Source organism: Hyperoodon ampullatus (assembly GCF_949752795.1).
Source record: "Hyperoodon ampullatus genome assembly, chromosome: 14".
Taxonomy (NCBI): Eukaryota; Metazoa; Chordata; class Mammalia; order Artiodactyla; family Ziphiidae; genus Hyperoodon; species Hyperoodon ampullatus.
In genome coordinates, this window is record NC_136927.1 from 62,369,837 (window position 1) to 62,389,182 (window position 19,346).

A 19,346-nucleotide genomic window follows, 5' to 3' on the forward strand; every position below is an offset into this window, starting at 1 on the left:
TGAGTGAGCGAACGTATGAGAGAGTGAGTCAGTGTCGTTTTTGCCTGTTGAATGGGACTGATTGAATGAGCAAATGAATGTTTGAACTGAGTGAAGGAAGAATTCGTTTGACTAAATAGGGACTCAGTCCCCTCCCCACACACACCTCTCTGCAGCCCCTAAGGCCCTTTGGAAAGTCAGGGCTCTGAGAAGCACAGTTTTTTGTTTCTTTTTTGTTTTTGTTTTTTCATCTTTATTAGATTATAATTGCCTTACAATGCTGTGTTAGTTTCTGCTGTACAACGAAGTGAATCAGCTCTATGTATACCTATATCCCCTCCCTCTTGGGGCTCCCTTCCACCCTCCCCACCCCACCCAAGGGAGCACAGTTTTAAAGCTCTAGTTGCCAGCTGTTCTCCCAGCCACTGCTCCGCAGCACGCTGCCTCTGAGGGCACCCGCAGAACAGTCCCTGGGTAGTGGCACCAGCCCTTGCAGGAACAGACTGAGTCTCTGTCTCTCACAGACCTCAAAACAGACGAGAAGAGCTCATGCACCCTGCCTGAGGGTACCAACTCCTCGCCCCAAGAAATTGACCCCACCAAGGAGAATCAGCTGTACTTCACCTACTCTGTGCACTGGGAGGTGAGAAGGGGCCGGAGCCCACGGCAGGGGAGGAGGGCTCTGGTCCGAGCAGGAGTTGTCAAGGTGGAGGCCTGACTCTCAAGTGCTTCCTCCCCACCACCAGGAGAGTGACATCAAATGGGCCTCTCGCTGGGACACTTACCTGACCATGAGTGATGTACAGATCCACTGGTTTTCTATCATAAACTCCGTCGTGGTGGTCTTCTTCCTGTCAGGTGAGAGAGCTGTGGGTTGGAGGGTGGAGAGGACAAGGGGGTGAGGGATGAGGGGCTGAGGTGTCCCCTCACTCCCAGGAGACTTCTAGGGTGTTCTTGGAGCCAAGCATAGGTCAAAAACAGACATTAGGGCTCTGTGCAAGGCATCAGTACACAGAGGTAAACAAGATTCACCCCCTACTCTGGAGAGCTCCCTAGGGGAAGACTGCGCCGCCGCTTCACACACACCTTCACTGACTCAACAGTGTGTCGTCGTTGCTCATCCTGTTCGGGCCCCATGCGCGTGCTGGATGTGGTGTTGAGCAAGCCCAACCCAGTCTCTGCCCTCACGGTCTGTATTCTGGTGGCAGGAGAGAGACAGAAAAGCACAGAAGTAGTGGGGTTCCAGGCAGTGCTAAGTGCTGTGAAGCATATGCATGGCTGTTGAGGAAAGGGTGAAGGCTGCTTTAGAGAAGACCTCTCTGAATGAGGAGCCACCATTCAGAGACCTAGGGAAAGACGGTTCCAGCAAGGGTCATGGCCCTGCAGTGAGACAGGCTTGGTGAGAAGCCAGATGGCGAGAGGGCAGTGAGCAGGGTGAGGGTGGTTGTCAGAGGTAGAATGAAACTGATCGTTTCAGTATCAGGAGAAGTAAAGATAATGCTGTCTTTATTAAACATTTACCCTGTGGCCAGCTGCTGTGCTAATAAACACTTTACATGCATCCCCATCCTCGCAGCCCCGTGAGCTAAGCCAAAAAGCGTTAAGTTAGCTCAAGGTCCTACAACCCACTGTCTTAACCACTACACTGTGCTGCCTAGATAGGTAAACAGGGTGCTGTGCAAGTACAAACGGAGGTGCCTCTGAACTGTTTGGGGTGTTGAGAAGAGAAGATGTCTTGAAGTGTGAGTAGGAGTCAGGACAGAGTGGGGCATTCGGGTAAAGGGAACAGCCTGGGTTACAGGCACGCAGGTGAGAGAGAGATGGGGCTGTGGCCTGATAACTAAAAGCAACAAATAACCAGAGGCAAGTGAGAGGCGAGCCTGGGAGGAGGTGAGCCTGGAGGGGATGGAAGGACCAAGCCCTGGAGGAGCTGGGATGCTGTTCTCCCTGGAATACAAACGGTGTCCTGTGACTGCCTCCGCCCATCCCAGCAGCTCATTCTTCCCCTCCTTGGGGGGTGACCCTCTGTTTCCCCTGCCCTGTAGCTGGGGTGGAGCTATGCCCAGGAGAGAACCTGAGGCGGCTGCGTAGCCAGTTCCCACTAGAGGAAGCCACGCGTGCCCGGAGGGCAAGCGGCACAGAAGACTCAGATGGCCGTGCTGACGACTCCTCTTCTTCCCCGCCCCTGTTTGTTTCAGGCATCCTGAGTATGATTATCATTCGGACCCTCCGGAAGGACATCGCCAACTATAATAAGGAGGATGACATTGTACGAGGTCTTGGCTGGGGAGGGATGGACTTGCAGAGGGAGGGCAGTCTAGCAGTGGGGCTCTGGGCCTACCAGACCAGGACGCGCACATGCACGCACGTGCCTGTGTGTGTGTGTGTGTTATCATTCGTAGCGTAAACCAAGTATTGAAAAGGAAAACAAAATGTTTAATGACCCAAAGTGATGGGGATAAGGCTTTCTAATTTCTAAGCGTAAAAACAATGGAAGAAATCACAGAAAGAAAACTGGATTAATTTTACCTTAATCCTGCATGTTAAGATATATAAACAACAGAAAAGTGAAATGGCAAAACAATATATGCAACACATTTTTAAAAAGATGATAGTTAAAAGAACTGGTATAAAATCTCTAAAAACAAAAACCACTAAAATCCCTAATGTGATAATGAACAAAAAATTTACAGACAAGGAACCATACATGGCCAGTAAACATGTGAAAAACTGTTTTTACCTCAGGGATAAGCCCCCAACGTGCAGGGTCAAACAGTCATGAGAAGACAGTTTTGGACCTTCAAATTAGCACAGATTCATATATATAGTACTAATTGCCGGCAAGGTTAATGTGAGATAAGCACCTTTTCATGCCACCCATGCAAGTGTAAACTGGTAGATTTCTGAAAAGTTATTAATTGGCAGTACATATCATGAACTGCCAAATAGTTAACTTGTTTGTTTGTTTTGTTTTTAACATTTGGCTGCACTTTTAACTTTTGGTGCGGCCTGTGGGATCTTAGTTCCTCAACCAGGTATCGAACCCACACCCCCTGCAGTGGAAGCACAGAGTCTTAACCACTGGACCACCGGGAAAGTCCTAGTTAACTTGTTTTGATACACTATCTTCTAGAATTTTCCTAAGGAAAGCATTAAAACCACAAAAATTTGGTCTAGAAATATTTATTGCGGCCTTTTTTATCATTTAAATAAACTGGAAATTGCCTGATATTCCATAATAATGGATTGGTTCTATTATGGTACAGCCATATAATGAAAAATTGTACAGACATTAAAATAGTAATTGTAGAGAGTGTTTATTGACATAAGGAAATGCTCATGATCATACATCAGCTTAAAATAATAAAGTATTGTTACGCAGTAAATGCAGTATTTTATTGTTAAAAATTATATATACATATGCACATATACATATATAAAGGACTAAAGGAAATATGTCAAAACGGTGTTATTAAGTATATAAATCATTTTCTCTATCTTTCTGGTTTATTTTTTAATCTATGAATGTTTATGGGTTTTATATTTTTTGTTCAGTCTTTCTGGATTTTTAAAAAATTGTCTACAATACTCATTTACTACTTTTTGTTCATTTAAATATCATGCCATATATCAAAAATTTTTTTTTACTTATTACACAAGTAAGATCACATACAGACATACCTCAGAGATATTGCGGGCTCAGTTCCAGACCATCACAATAAAGTGATTATCACAGTAAAGGGAGTCAAACAAATTTTTTGGTTTCCCAGTGCATATAAAAGTTACGCTTATACTATACTGCAGTCTATTAAGTGTGCAGTAGCAGTATGTCTAAAAAAATACCTTAATTTAAAAATACTTTAGTGCTAAAAATGCTAACCATCATCTGAGCCTTCAGCAAGTCCTAATCTTTTTGCTGGTGGAGCGTCTCACCTCACTGTTGATGCTGCTGACTGATCAGGGTGTTGGTTGCTGTAGGTTGGGGTGGCTGTGGTGATTTCTTAAAATAAGACAGCAGTGAAATTTGCCAAATCAATTAACTCTTCCTTTCATGGACAATTTCTCTGTAAACCTGCAATGCTGTTTGATAGCATTTTACCCACAGCAGAATTTCTTTCAAAATTGGATTCAGTCCTCTCAAACCCTGCCTCTGCTTTATCAACCAAGTTTATGTAATATTCTAAATCCTGTGTTGTCATTTCAACTATGTTCACAGTATCTTCACCAGGAGTAGATTCCATCTCAAGAAACCACTTTCTTTGCTTATCCGTAAGAAATAACTCCGTATCTGTTGAAGTTTTATCATGAGATGGCAGCAATTCAGTCCCATCTTTAGGCTTCACTTCTAATTCTAGTTCTCTTGCTGTTTCCACTGCATCTGCAATTACTTCTTCTTCTGAGGTCTTGAACCCCACAATTCCATCCATGAGGGTTGGAATCAGCTTCTTCAAAACTCCTATTAATGTTGATATTTTGACCTCTTCCTATGAATCACGAATGTTCTTAATGGCATCTAGAATGGTGAATCCTTTCCAGAAGATTTTCAGTTTACTTTGCCCAGATCCATCGGAGGAATCACACTCTATGGCAGCTATAGCTTTATGAAATGTATTTCTTAAATAATAAGACTGCAAAGTCAAAATGACTCCTTGATCCATGGGCTGCAGGATGGATGTTGTGTTAGCAAACATGAAAATAACAGTCATCTCATTGTACATCTCCAGCAGAACTCTTGGATGACCAGGTGCATTGTCAGTGAGCAGTGATATTTTGAAAGGAATCTTTCTGAGCAGTAGGTCTCAACAGTGGATTTAAAGTATTCAGTAAATCATGTTGTAAACAGATGTGCTATCATCCAGGCTTGTTGTCCCATTTCTAGAGCACAGGCAGAGTAGATTTAGCATAATTCTTTAGGGCCCCAGGATTTTCGGAATGGTAAGTGAGTATCGGCTTCAACTTAAAGTCACCAGCTGCTTTAGCCTCTAATGAGAGTCAGCCTGTCCTTTGAAGCTTTTAAGCCAGGCATTGACTTCTCCTTTCTAGCTATGGAAGTCCTAGATGGCACCTTCTTCCAATCGAAGGCTGTTTCGTCTACATGGAATATCTGATGTTTAGTGTAGCCACCTACTACATCAGCACTTGCTGCTTTACCTTGCACTTTTATGTTATGGAGATGGGATTCTCTCCTTAAACCTCATGAACCAGCCTCTCCTAGCTTCAGACTTCTCTTCTGCCACTTCCTCACCTCTCTCAACCTTCATAGAATTGAAGAGGGTTAGGCCTTGCTCTGGATGAGGCTTTGGCTTAAGGGAATGTTGTGGCTGGTTTGATCTTCTATCCAGACCACTCAGACTTTCTCCATAACAGCAATAAGGCTGTTTTGCTTTCTTATCATTCCTGTATTCACTGGAGTAGCACTTTTAATTTCTTTCAAGAACTTTTCTTTTGCATTCACAACTTGGCTAATTATTTGGTGCAAGAGTTCTAGTTTTCAGGAATCTCAGCCTTTGACACATGTTCCTTGCTAAGCTTAATCATTTCTAGCTTTTGATTTAACGTGAGAGACATGCAACTCTTCCTTTCACTTACACACTTAGAGGCCATTGTAGGGTTATTAATTGGCCTGATTTCAATATTGTTATGTCTCAGGGAATAGGGAGGCTGGAGGAGAGGGAGAGAGATGGGGGAACAACTGGTTGGTGGAGCAATCAGAACACGTTTACTGATGAAGTTTGCCATCTTATATGGGCACAGGTCACGGAACCCCAAAACAATTGCAATAGTAACGTCAAAGATCACTGATAGGGCTTCCCTGGTGGCGCAGTGGTTGAGAGTCCGCCTGCCGATGCAGGGGACACGGGTTCGTGCCCCGGTCTGGGAAGATCCCACATGCCGCGGAGCGGTTGGGCCCGTGAGCCATGGCCGTTGAGCCTGCGCGTCCGGAGCCTGTGCGTCCGGAGCCTGTGCTCCGCAATGGGAGAGGCCACAACAGTGAGAGGCCCACGTACAGCAAAAAAAAAAAAAAGATCACTGATAACAGATCACTATAACAGATATAATAATAATGAAAAATTTTGAAATGTGAGAATTACTAAAATGTGACTCAGAGACACAAAATGAGGAAATACTATTGGAAAAATGGTGCCAATAGACTTGCTTGATGCAGGTTGCCACAGACCTTCAATTTGTAAAAAATACAATATCTGCGAAGTGCTGTAAAATGAAGCACAATAAAATAAGGTGTGCCTATATTACTTTTCTAATCAGTTAAAAAAATAATAAATCGCTTCTAAAGACACCACTCAAAAACTATCACAGTTAACATTTTAATGTGCTGGTTTACATTATTTTTCCATGCATTTGGTTTGTGGAATGTGGGGAGGAGATTTTCCTTTTATATAGCTGTAAGCCCATGTTTGTGCCCTCCTTTTTCCGTGTGACAGTTCTCTGGGAAATACGTTCTCATGTCACTTATACTCCTGTGTCAGAGTGGAGCTGGTTGACACCTGAGGGACCCTCAGCCCTGGTCAGGGATGTGGGTCCTTGGGGGTGGTCCCTGCAGGAGCTGCCTTCTCTGGAGCCCAAGAAGAGCCTCGCTTTCTGGCCCTTTGCTGCAGGAAGACACGATGGAAGAGTCCGGGTGGAAGCTGGTGCACGGCGACGTCTTCAGGCCCCCCCAGTACCCCATGATCCTCAGCTCCCTGCTGGGCTCAGGCATTCAGCTCTTCTGTATGATCCTCATCGTCATCTGTGAGTAAGCCCGGCAGGGGTGGAGGTGGGGTGGGGGTTTGGGGAGGGGGAGCTGTGCTCACCAGAGCAGCACAGGCCTGAGTCTGAGAAAAGGGTGGGCTTCCCTTCCTGGGGCCGGGGGAGCATGTCAACATCTCTGGGCCAGACAGAGCCGTCCATCCCAGCAAGAGGGCTGGTCCTCTCAGCCACAGGCCCTGGTGATTTGCTCCTCCTCAGATCTTTCCAGCACCATCGATAGCCCCCGACATCCACACCACCAGTGAAGCCATACATCAGCACTCTGAGGTTGGCCTCCTTTTGCAGTCGGGCATTAAGTGACTTACCCATTTCAGCACCAGGATTAGGACTGGAATCAGGTCTTTTTTCTCAGAAAACACCCCCCAAAATGAATATATAGTAGTTACAGGCAGTTCTGAAATCAATCTGCCTAAATTTTTTTTTTTTTTTTGCTGACATATTACACTGTGTTAGTTTAAGGTATACAAAATAATGATTTGATATTATATGTATATATTGCAAAATGATTACCATAGTGAGTTTAGTTAATATCCATCACCTCGCATAGTTACAAATTTTTTTTCTTGTGATGAGAACTTTCAAAATCTAATCTCTTAGCAACTAATCTGCCTAAGTTTCTGTCTCAGCCTCATGCCTCCAAGCTTTGTGACCTTGGACAAGTCATTTAACTTCTGTGAGCCTCTCATTTAACCTCATGAGCCACAGTTTCCTCATCTGAGGAATGTGGGAACTAACCTCCACCTCAGAGGGCTGATGAGGTAGATTCAGTGAGCTGGCATTCGTAATGCTCTCACCTCAGTGCCTGGTTGGTTGCAAGTGCTCTGTGGGCTGGCCATTACCATTAAGATGCATGGGGCTTCCCTGGTGGTACAGTGGTTAAGAATACGCCTGCCAACGCAGGGGACACGGGTTCAAGCCCTGGTCCGGGAAATTCCCACATGCCGCGGAGCAGCTAAGTCCATACGCCACAACTACTGAGCCTGTGCTCTAGAGCCCTCGAGCCACAACTACTGAAGCTCGCGCGCCTAGAGCCCATGCTGCGCAGCAAGAGAAGCCACCGCAATGAGAAGCCCGAGCACTGCAATGAAGATTAGCCCCTGCTCGCCGCAACTAGAGAAAGCCTGCACGCAGCAACAAAGACCCAACACAGCCAAAAATAAATAAAAATAAAATAAATTAAAAAACAAAAAGATGCAGCCAGCCGTGGCCCAGCAACTGCTGCACCCCTCTGAACCCCAAGTAAGACCCAGTCTTCTCCAGTAGAGTAGGGAGAGGGAGTAGGGAGCCTCATCTAGCCTCACCTGCCCTGGGGCCCTGTGAGCTAGCCCGCGACTGGGCCTTGGGGCCTAGAGACCCTGACTTTCCCTCTCTTGCCCCTCCCTCCTCAGTTGTGGCCATGCTTGGGATGCTGTCACCCTCCAGCCGGGGAGCTCTCATGACCACGGCCTGCTTCCTCTTCATGTTCATGGGGTACGTGTGCATGAGTGGGGTCCCAGGGCTGGCGCAGACCGCCTGCACTGCAGCTAACAGGTCCCCTTGGTGTGGATCCCTTCCGTTTCCCCACAGGGTGTTTGGTGGATTTTCTGCCGGCCGTCTGTACCGCACTCTAAAAGGCCATCGGTGGAAGAAAGGAGCCTTCTGTGTAAGTGTCCTAACCCTCCTCCTCATGTTCTTGGGAGGCCAAGAAGCTTCCTCCTGGGCTCCTCAAGAGCAGCATAGGCAGGCTGTGGTGGGGGTTTAGGGCCAGGTGCTGGGCAGCAGCCTGATGGGTGGGAGGAGCACACCCGAGGGCCAGGAGTGCTGGGCTCTCACCCCTGGGTGCTTACCTCTGAGGCCTTAGTAGCTGCATCCATGAAAAGAGGGAATTGAACTTAGATGATTTTTAGCCTACATTGTCCCATGGCTCAAGCACAAGAAGAAATAGGGGATTCAGAATAACAGGATTTAGACACCATCCCAGGTGTCAAAGTTTAAGGTCAAAACCTGATCAGTGGGGCATCTGTGAGAACACCCTACCCAGCAGAGTAAAGAGAGAATTACCTGCCAGGGGCGGGAGAAGCCAGGCCCCACGTCACTGTCAGCCTGTTTTCCAGACTTTGGGGCCTCTGTTCCTCTTCAATAAGGTCAGCTTCTGATGTTCACTGTCCTCCTGGTGGTGAGGAGAGTCCTTGGCAGCAGAAAAGACCACAGAAACCGGAGGACGCCTGGAAGTTGGCCCTGCCTCCTAGGGAGCCCTGAGCCCCTTCTCCCAGAGCAAGTGAGCCTTTAGAGGACCAGGGAAACCCCTGGTGCCAAATTCAGAGAAGCCTCTAGACCCAGGCCTTCTGAAACCATTCTCACAGCTATCAAAAGAGCAGGGGAACTCAGGCTATCCCAGCTCTGGCAAATACCCCTGGCAATTAATAAGCCCTCAGTATAGAAGACCTGTGACAGTGGTGGTTCTGGAAAGATCAAAAAGAGTTTCCTAAATTCTTGACGCATCAGGTGTTTTTCTCAGGCTACTGTGTGCTGAGACCCAGGGATCTTCAGAGCTGTAAAACCCAGCCCTCTCCTCACCTGGTGAGACTTCCCTGATGAGGTCTCCCACCAGATACCCTCCAAGTCTCCCTGTACTGGTCCCATGGCAAACCCCGTCTTTCTGCCCCAAACCTGCTCCCTGCATCCGGTGGCACCATCCACCCGGGCCCCCAAGGCAGTCACCTGGGTGGCTCCCTTTCTTCCTCCTCATTAGCGCCCCCGCCTCCTCTCATACATCAAGTGTGGACGGTTCTCCTGCCAGATAGTCCACGAATTCCTTCCCATCTCCATCCCCAGGACTCCTGCCCAGGTTCAGGCATCTTTCCCTCCTACCTGGGCCCTTGGCCGTCCTAGGCCGCCTCAGTTTCCGTGCAAGATTCTGACCCTTCCTTGGTGTGGAGCTCTGCCTCGCTCCACAGGCGGGCCTCTGCTGCAGCCGCAGCCGTGCAGGTGTACAACTGCTCTTTTCTCCTCTGGCCTCTGCATGGGCAGCTAAGTCTTAGCTCCGGGGTCACTCCTCCTCCCCGACCGATTCTAACTTCAGGGTCCTCCTTGGCACCCCAGAGGGGCCTGGGCAGAGCCTTGTGCCTATGAGTGCCACTTATGTTGTTCTCCATTTATGGGTCTGGACATTTTTCCTGTTCTTCCTGGTATCTAGCACAGTGCTCAGTCCATAAATTTCAGCCAGGAGGACAGGCGAGGAATCCTCTGCTACACAGCAGAGTAAAGCAGGAACACACAGGAAGGGGGGAAATGACATATGAGCTGGGCCTCGGAGAGGAGGGTTTCAACTGGATGGAAGCAGCCAGCAAGGAGGCCTCAGGTTCTGGAATCTCCTGGATCCCAGTCCTGGCTCTGTTATTTCCTTGGTTGGTAACCTTGACCAGCCCTCTGAGCCTTGGTTTCCCCATCTCTCCAGTGGGGGCTGGTTGCACCTAAGTCTCAGGTCGTTGTGTGGTTGTGAGGAGACTATACAGAAGGCCACTGTTTCAGCACTGGCACTCAGACGGCGGATACCTGAGATGCTGGTGACTCTACCTCATGAAGGCCCGGGGGCAGGGACGTGGAGAGAGCAGTGGCCAGTTAGTGGGTGTGGGAGGCTACAGGCTAAAGGTAAATAAAACTGGCCGTGAAGCTGAGCCCCAGATTGCAGGGAGCCTCAGGCATCATGGGCAGACCCTCTTGGATGCTCAGGCAGCCGCAGTAGTAAAGGAGGCTCCACTGTAGGTCTAGGGCTTTGGTTCCCAGTACCTGATCCCCAGCCCCAGAGGTCCTGACTGGATGGAATACACCACAGGGCGTCAGGAGCAGGGCCTCTGCAGTCAGACTGCCTGGGTTTGAACCTCTGCTCCACCCTTAACTGACTGTGTGAGGTTGGGGGGTGGGGTATTTAACGTTACTGGGCCTCAGTGTCCTCTTCTTGAAAAGGGATAGTGACAGTCCTTCCCATCTAGGCCTGTAGTGAGGATTGGGTGAGATGATTGATTCATGTGGCGGCGAGCACCCACTGCCCCTAAGACTCAGTTAAAGCTTACCACCACTCTGGACAGTTTGGGTTGAGGCCCAGACCTACGTGTTTAGTAAAACTTTTATTTGGTCATTCCTATTCAACAAATGCTTATTGAACACACTGTGCTCTGAGTGCTGGGAGCACATCAGTGAGCAGGACGTGATGCTCCCAAGAGCTTCTGTCTGTGGGGGTAACAACAGCACGTGATTCTGAACTTGGGTGAGGGTGAGGACGGTGCATTTCAGGGATCTAAAAGGACAGAGAGCAGGAGGCTTGCCTAGTCTATGGGTCAGAGAATGCTTTCTGGAAGGGTTTATCCTTGAGCTGAGTCCTACAGAACAGGGGGGAGGGCTTGAGAACCTCTAGTCGGGGAGCCCTGATGGGCAGGTGGGAGCTCTCCCTAGATGCAGCTCCCCAGCCTGGTCTCTCTTGCTTCCAGACGGCGACATTGTACCCTGGCGTGGTTTTTGGCATCTGCTTCGTATTGAATTGCTTCATCTGGGGAAAGCACTCATCAGGGGCGGTAAGTGCCCTCCCCGGCAAGGGAGGGCCAGTTGTGCTCAGGCCCATTCCTGCAGGTCACTCCCTGCTGCTTCCTTCCCTTTTCTAAGTCCCCAGGGGGCTCTTCCCAGCCCTGGGGGCTGAGGGCTGGCCAGGGTTTCTCCAGCCCTATGCATCCATCTGTCCTGCCCTTCCTGTGGGCTCTTTCAGACAGCTGACCAAAGCTCACTTCTCTAAAGAGAGATTTCCACAGTCCAGGGGCCAACTGGGGAATTTCCCTCGTCTCAACTAAGGGAAGGCTGCTTGGTATGACTTGATGAGGTCAGTCTCCCAAAACAAGGCTCTCCTCCTAGTGTCCCCGCCCTGAGCTCGGCACCAGCCCCGCTACAAGGATTGTGGACTCAGTTGGGGGTGGGGAGATGGTCTTGACGGATTAGCTGCGGGAGAGGTGGGGCAGGTGTTTGCCATCCCAGCCTCAGCGGAGAGAGCCGCCTCCCCTCCACTGGCAGGTGCCCACAGAAGGTCCTTGGGTGAGGCTTGCAGTCCGGGCTGCCGGAGGACTGGGTCCTTCCCAGCGGTCCAGGGAGCTGCCCTCAGGAAAGACAGGGTCATGCTCTTCCTCTCACTTCCTCTTTTTTACACCTGTCTCCCTTCTCTCTCTCAACATTTTTCTCCCAGTTACCAGCTTCTCACTATAAACACTCATTGCAGAAATTTTAGAAAGGAAAGTACAGAAAAGTTAATGTAGATCTGTAGTATGTTTTTGCAGTCTTTTTTTTTTTTTTTTGGCTGGGCTGCACCACGCAGCTTGCAGGATCTTAGTTCCCCGACCAGGGATCGAACCCGTGCCCCCTGCAATGGAAGCGCAGAGTCCTAACCACTGGACTGCCAGGGAATTCCCTGTTTTTGCAGTCTTTTAACCTCTTTTTAGATATATTTAAAATGGAATAATGTAATCTTAAAATTATAAAAGCAAACATTTTCATAGTGCTTACTTTGGAATAAGTATTGTTCTAAACACTTTACAAATATTAATTCATTTCTTCCATTTTGTGTGAGTTGTAAAAACCTCAGACTGCAGAGGGGAATTTAAAAAAAAAAAGAAAAATCAATTCCAAAGCCCCATACCCCATCTGAGGAAGTGCTGTTAACTTTCTGATGTAGGCCTCTCCAGGCACGTATGCATATAAGTATTGGGGTGTTTTTGTTAAAATGGAGTTCTCGACATACAGTTTTATATCCTGCTTCTTTCACTTCGTGGTATATTGTGGTGTTTTCACTGAGTGAGATTGGGAACACACTACTTGTGCACTCCTGTTTTTTCCCTTCGTTTGCACTTAACAGACCACACGTAATCTCCCTTCATTCCGGCCCTTCCTCTCCCCTTTGTGCTCTCAATCCCTCCTTCCTTGTTCTTTCCCCACGTCCTCCCTGGTGACAGGCTCCTGTAGGATGCCGTGGTTCCTTCACTTCATGGCTCAACTGGCCCTCCATCTGCCCTCTGCTTTTCCCAGGGCTGGGGTCAGCCCCAGGACAGTCTGGCCAGGAGCCCTGTGGGGGACCGTGTCTGCAGGAGCTTCCCCACCATGGTGGTCCTGCTGTGCCCTACCTGCCCTGGGACCCAGAAGGTCCCCCTCCCCCTGCACGGCCCCAGCCTGGGCTTCAGGGCTTGTGGAGCCTCACAGTGCTGTGCCCACAGGTGCCCTTCCCCACCATGGTGGCCCTGCTATGCATGTGGTTCGGGATCTCCCTGCCCCTTGTCTACCTGGGTTACTACTTCGGCTTCCGCAAGCAGCCATATGACAACCCTGTGCGCACCAACCAGATTCCCCGGCAGATCCCTGAGCAGCGGTGGTACATGAACCGATTTGTGGGGTGAGTCTCCGGCAAGGGCCAGGCGGGGGCTTCTGGAGTAGGCAAGGCCAACATTCCCCTGAGCCATCTCCTTGGAAAGACATGGACAGGGGTACCCTCCCCCTGTGGGGGCTATGACAGGTGCTCCTGCAGCCCCGGCTGGCTCTAGTAGACTTCCTGAAAGCTTAGCTTCACTCCAAGATAGAGAGGACCAAGTTGTAGCCAGACTCGGTGTTGGCCAGGGAAGGGGTGGAGTGGAAAGGTGCAGGGTGACAGGTAAAGACTACCTCGGACCTTGGGCAAGTCACACCACCTCTCTGTACTTCAGTTTTCCCATCTATAAAATGGGGAGAATGATGCCCACCTCTTGAGAGGCTATAATGGTACAAAAGCATGCCGAAAGATTTAGACCCACCGAACAGTGTAAGCATTCTCATTCTTGCTGGCTCAGGAGGGAGCCCGAAGCTTCCAGTGGCCCAGGTCTCCCAGCAGTGTTAACCCTCCCATTCTCTGCAGCATTCTCATGGCTGGGATCCTGCCCTTTGGCGCCATGTTCATCGAGCTTTTCTTCATCTTCAGTGTGAGTACTGCTGCTTGCTCCCCACCCTCACCTTCACCCACGCTAGCCTAGTCCCTGCCCCTGCACTTAGGTGCTCTGCCTCTTACCGCCTATGACATTCCAGACAGACCTTTTAGCCTCTCAGAGCCCCCATTCTTTGCCCTAAGATAGGGTAACAGTCCTGCCTCTCGGGACAGCTTGGAAGGTTATGTGAGATGTGCCATATGTACGGGGTCTGGTGTGGGAAGGGCTCAGTAAATAGAAGCTGCTTTGGCTGCTTTAGCAATATTGCGGTCAGTCACCACCATTATTAATATCATTGTTGCGTCTGCTTTGATTTCTGGGTCCCTACGTGTCTTTACCTGAGTTACTGAAAACTCCTAGGAAAGTGGGGGGATGATGCCTAATTCTCAGGATCTTCATGAGGCTGGAACGTGATAATGTCTATAAAAGGCACAGTGCCTGGCATTCAGGAAATGCTTGTTAACTTGTAGCTGCTGTTGTAATGATGATTACTCCTCTCCCAGGCATGCCAAGATGAAAGTTGGCAGAACGGTTCTTCAGAGCCATCTAAGTCCAGCTGACCCAGCTCAGTGCCTAGCATGGAGAGAGGGCCTTGCACTAAGTCAGTGCTGGAGAAGCGTCCACTCCTCTGGAGTGGCCTAGCCCGTCCCTGCTGAGACCCCCTCGTCCACCCAGCCCTGCCTAGGACGGGTCGGCTGCCCGGCCAGGGAGGCTGCATCTATTGTGTTTGTGTGACACTGGGCCGATCACCAGCCTCTCTGAACCTTCACTTCTTTGACTGTAAAATGCCATGCTTTCACAGGCTGACACGTGGTGTTGTACGTAAAGCACATGGCACTATGCCTGGCACATGGTGAGCTGCCCCAGGCAGTGGTGGCAGCTGTGTAATTTTGATTGGGGTGGGATTCATTATTTTCCGCAAGCTGCTGAGTTCAGGCGGGGGCCACCCATCTCAGGATCAGCCATGCCCCGGCCCCTCCCTAAGAACCCTTTGCTCCAGAGAGGAGAGACCAGTCAGCCACGAGCCAGGCCCACAGGCCCCAGTGGTGTCATGATGGTGTCTCCATTCCTGCCAGTCCTGACGAACGGATGGAGTTCCCGAGCACAAGCAGGGAATGCCAGGGGAGTGGGGGCAGGCTAGCTGAAGGCCGGCTCTGGTATATCCGCAGGCAATCTGGGAGAATCAGTTCTATTACCTTTTTGGCTTCCTGTTCCTCGTCTTCATCATCCTGGTGGTGTCCTGTTCACAAATCAGCATCGTCATGGTATACTTCCAGCTGTGTGCAGAGGTGAGGGGAATGGGGCCAGCAGTTTTGGGTGGGGGCAGCTGGGTCCAGTATTGAATTGGGTCAGTGAGGCTGTCTGGGTTTCTCATGTGGTCCTGCCTCTTCTGGCCATGAGGTCTTGGGCAAGTACATCACTTCCCCTTGCCGAGCCTCCATTTGTTCATCTGTAGACTAGAGTTAATGATCCCTACCTCACTGCATAGTCTTGCGGGGAAGTCACCACGACCTAATGACAGTAGACTCGTCAGTACTGAGTCCACTCCAGTAGTGGTTTCTTCAACAGCTGATGCAGTTTGGGTGACCTGCCCTCCATCTGGGGACTAGCTCTTGGCGGGCCAAACAAGGGCTCTGGGACAGACAGCCTGAGCTGAAACCCTGGCTCCTCTGTTAGTAGCTCTGGATCTTGGGCAGTTGTTTAACCTCCGTGTGCCTTCTGGGCGTAACTCACAGGGCTGCTGCAAAGACTCAATGAGCTGATTCACGTAGAGCACTTAGAACAGTATGTGGCACACGGTGAGCGTTTGCTCAAGAAATGCTAATGTTGTTAATAGTGTTCTTTTGTTGTTGCTGATTTTTTTAAATTGAGATATAATTTATAAACAGTAAAGTTCACCCTTTTTAATCTACAGTTCTGTAAGTTTTTAAAAATGCATACAGTTGTGTAACCACCATCACAGTCAAGGTATAAAAGCTTCGCATCACCCCAAATATTACAGTTCTTACCCAGGGTCTTTAGATCCTCAGGCAGCTCTGAAACTTGGGGAAGAGGTTCTGCCTGGAGACAGCAATGACCCTTCTCTGTTTCCTCCTCAGGATTACCGCTGGTGGTGGAGGAATTTCCTAGTCTCCGGGGGATCTGCATTCTATGTCCTGGTCTATGCCATCTTTTATTTTGTTAACAAGGTACCACCCTGCATGAGGGAGCCCCCTAGCCTTTTCAGGGCAGGATTGTGGGGGGGAGGGTGCTGGGGAAAAACCCCAAGTGTCTAAGTCTTACTTTTCTGCCAAGAATGAGGAGGACCAAAGTCATCCTAGAACTGTTCCTGCTCTTAGAACATAATCTTTTTAGGAAAGAGAGTGTGTTTGGGTGACAAAAGCCTTCAGGATAAATGACAATGAGAATGTTGTATGTAAAACCTGTGAGGTACAACCAAAGCAGAACTTAAAGGGAGTATATCACCTTACAGTGCTTTTAAGAGGAAGTAAGAGAGACTGATACAGTGTTCACCTCAAGAAGACAGAAAAAAAAAAAAAAAGAACAGTAACTTGAAAGAACGAAAGTAAATGAGAAGAGTTAATAAAGGTAAAAGCAGAAACTGCTGAATTAGCCTTTAGCACTCAGATTTAGGAACTCGGCTATAGTCACAGAGCTCAGTGTCCCCAAAGAGTGGCATAAGAGTCCAAACAGATCCCCACAGCAGGTTTATTAGATTTGTGTGTAACACATAAACCAGATGGGCCATTGAGAGGAGTCTGGGGTCGCTCTGGTGGGCCCCATGTTACCTCTGGAGCTTATGCTGAAGACAGTTTTACCCGCTGTACTTTGGGTATCCAGAACCCCAAACCGAGAAGTCCTCTGCTTATAACCAGGGTGTATTCCCAAACTAGAGGCATAGGTCAGCTGGGTGAAGCTTGGAATTCCCTTTCCCAAAAATGTCAGGTTGGAAAGGACTGTCCAGATATTTGAGTGCGGTGCTCCACCCCTGCTTCCAGTTTGCTGACTGCCCTCTTCTCCAGCGATCCCAATAAGTGATCATCTAGCTCAGGGGTCAGCCAACTGTAGCCCATGGGCCAGCAGGCCTGCTTCTGTAAACAAAGTTTTATTGGCACACAGCCATGCTTGTTCATTTACATATTGTCAAGGCTGTTTTTACACTATAATGGTAGAGTGGAGTAGTTTTGACAGAGGCCACGTGGCCTAAACTATTTATAATCTGGTCCTTTAAGAAAAAGCTTGTTGACCCCTGCTCTGGCACATCCAGCAACAGAAGACACTCCCTCCTGATGCTCCCATTCTCTTTGGATAGCTCCTGTCATTATCAAGGCCTTCCTTAAGTCACACTGAAATCTGCCTCCCTGTAAATTCCATCTTCAGACCATAGTCTTGTTCCTGGAATCCTGCAGAACAAATCTAATATCCCTTCTCTACAGCCCATATTAATCAGAACTATTTTGAATGGAAAGTGACCAAAACCAGTCCCAACTGGCTTAAGCAAAAAAGAGAATGTTTTGGCTGATGTAAGTTGAATAAGAAGTTGGAGTTCTAGCTTCAGGCTTGGTTAGATCCAGCAGGTCAAATGGTATCAGGGCTCTGTGTTTATTCCTCAGCTCTGTGTGTGTTTTCTTGGCTTCAATCTGCAGGCAGGATCTTTCCACAAAGTAGAAGGATGACCAATAGCAGCCCTAGAGTCTCCTTTTCTCAGCTTTGCAGCTCTAGAACTAAAAGAACATCTTTCCTCTATCATTATGTTATAAATCCCAGGGAAGACACTCATTGGCCAGGCTACATGCCATCCCTCACTGTTCCTCACGTCCAGTAGGATGGCATACTCTGATTGACTAGCTTAGGTTTTGTATTAGGACCGACAACCCCAACAGGACCACAAAGTAGGGAGTGAGTACCCGAGACACCAGGAAGCAGGAAGACAGGAGCCAGCGTTGGGCAAGCAAAACCTGCTACCGTAGCCGCCTACACGAGGGTCACGTCTCAGCCTCCTGCCCTTCCTGCCTCTGGCCCAGGCTTTCTTCTCTGCTCTAAAAACCTCCTCCAGTCCCAGAGCCCTGTCTGTAAAATGGTGGCCTTAGCCTGTCTGAACTCTAAGGAACTTTCCAGCGCTGCCTTTTTGCCTCATCCCTTTCCTGGTTTTACCACTGGATCTACCACTGCCCTGTTTCCCCCCTCACCTTCACCCCATCTTCAGCCGTAAGGAAGCTCATAAAAGGAGACATAGGCAGTTGAGCTGGAAAACATGGCCTTCACCCCTAGTTTGAGGACATTTGACTTCAGGGAGACGGTCTCAAACAGTGACCCTTATTGTTTTCTTCTGGGCTCCTGGCATTTTGTGGCCATGTGTCTGCCCATGGGCCCTAGAACAGGCCCCACTCAGGCCCTGGTGGGCTGGGCAGATCTTGATACCAAGGTCCTAGATTAGTTCTACTTGGCCCAGCAAACCCCACCACACTCCAGATTCCCTAGCATCCCTGCCCAGGCCTCAGAACTCTGCAAAGGAGTTCAAATGCTCCAAGATAAAAATCCCCGTGAGAGGGTAGCAACAGTGACAGAGCGTGCTCAGGTGGAGAGGATTGTAGGCTGAGACAGGCTCGTGGTGGCTTTCTGTTCCTAAAGCCAGGAGCCCTGGACGCCTCTCTCCTGCCCCCACTTCCTGTGCTCCAGCACCCAGGAGTCTCACTGTACTGTTCTGGGGACTATGGAGAGTGAAGAAGTGACGGCTATGGCCATTGCTGCCTTTGTCATTCTGGCACTGGCCCGTGAGGTCAGCCCCATCTCCCAGTGAGCTCCCAGGCCCTTCCCCAGGAAGACTCCCACTCCCTCCTACCCCCACAGGAAATGGCCTGAGTCAATGGATTTGGGCCTTGGGCTCTTAGCCCTCTAGCCCTAGGTTCAAATCCCAGCTCCTTCTGTTTCCTGGCTGTGTAACTGTGCGCCATCTGTAAAGTGGGTTAATAACCTACCATAGTGGTTGTGAGCATCCAAGGCGGTGCACGGGCCCTGGTACTGATGAAGGTCCACCATGACTGTGAGACCCACCTGCCCCTCGCTGCCCACCTGGGGCAGGCCCCTTCCCCTTGCCAGTCTTCAGCTTCACCACAAGATCAGTGAGAAGGTAGGGGGACACCCAGTTGGCCACGGCAGGCTGGCACTAAGCGTGTCCCCTCTCTTCTCTCCCCGCTCGTGCCCCAGCTGGACATCGTCGAGTTCATTCCCTCTCTCCTCTACTTTGGCTACACGGCCCTCATGGTCCTGTCCTTCTGGCTTCTCACGGGCACCATCGGCTTCTATGCAGCCTACATGTTTGTCCGCAAGATCTACGCTGCTGTGAAGATAGACTGATGGGGGTGGACCGTGGCCTGGCCCACTCCATCCACGGACAGGAAGCCACCCCGCGTGGGGAACTGCAGGCACGTAAAATAAAATAACTCCTGCTCGTTTGGAATGTAACTCCTGGCACAGTGTTCCTGGATCCTGGGGCTGCATAGGGGGCGGGAGGGCCTATAGATAAATCTTGCATTTTTCTTCATCATCTTATTCCAGTTCTGTGGGGGATGAGTTTTTTGTGGGTTGTTTTTCTTCAGTGCTAAGAAAGATCCCTCCAGCAGGAACTCTCAG

The 19,346-nt window shown here is 49.4% G+C and overlaps 1 protein-coding gene across 1 annotated transcript in view; it reads left to right on the forward strand.

Annotated features, from left to right (window-relative positions):
- Positions 1–19,137, forward strand: part of TM9SF4 (transmembrane 9 superfamily member 4) — a gene marked incomplete at its 5' end in the record, with an annotated part of 55,463 nt that extends 36,326 nt beyond the window's left edge. The window contains 12 exons of the mRNA XM_079718691.1: positions 504–622; positions 726–837; positions 2,178–2,248; positions 6,597–6,729; positions 8,136–8,217; positions 8,314–8,389; positions 11,214–11,297; positions 12,975–13,150; positions 13,646–13,709; positions 14,882–15,001; positions 15,812–15,901; positions 18,921–19,137. Coding sequence (XP_079574817.1) covers positions 504–622; positions 726–837; positions 2,178–2,248; positions 6,597–6,729; positions 8,136–8,217; positions 8,314–8,389; positions 11,214–11,297; positions 12,975–13,150; positions 13,646–13,709; positions 14,882–15,001; positions 15,812–15,901; positions 18,921–19,070 — 1,277 coding nt within the window. The 3' untranslated portion in view covers positions 19,071–19,137. The remainder of the gene's footprint in view (positions 1–503; positions 623–725; positions 838–2,177; positions 2,249–6,596; positions 6,730–8,135; positions 8,218–8,313; positions 8,390–11,213; positions 11,298–12,974; positions 13,151–13,645; positions 13,710–14,881; positions 15,002–15,811; positions 15,902–18,920) is intronic.
- Positions 19,138–19,346: the final 209 nt, after the last annotated feature.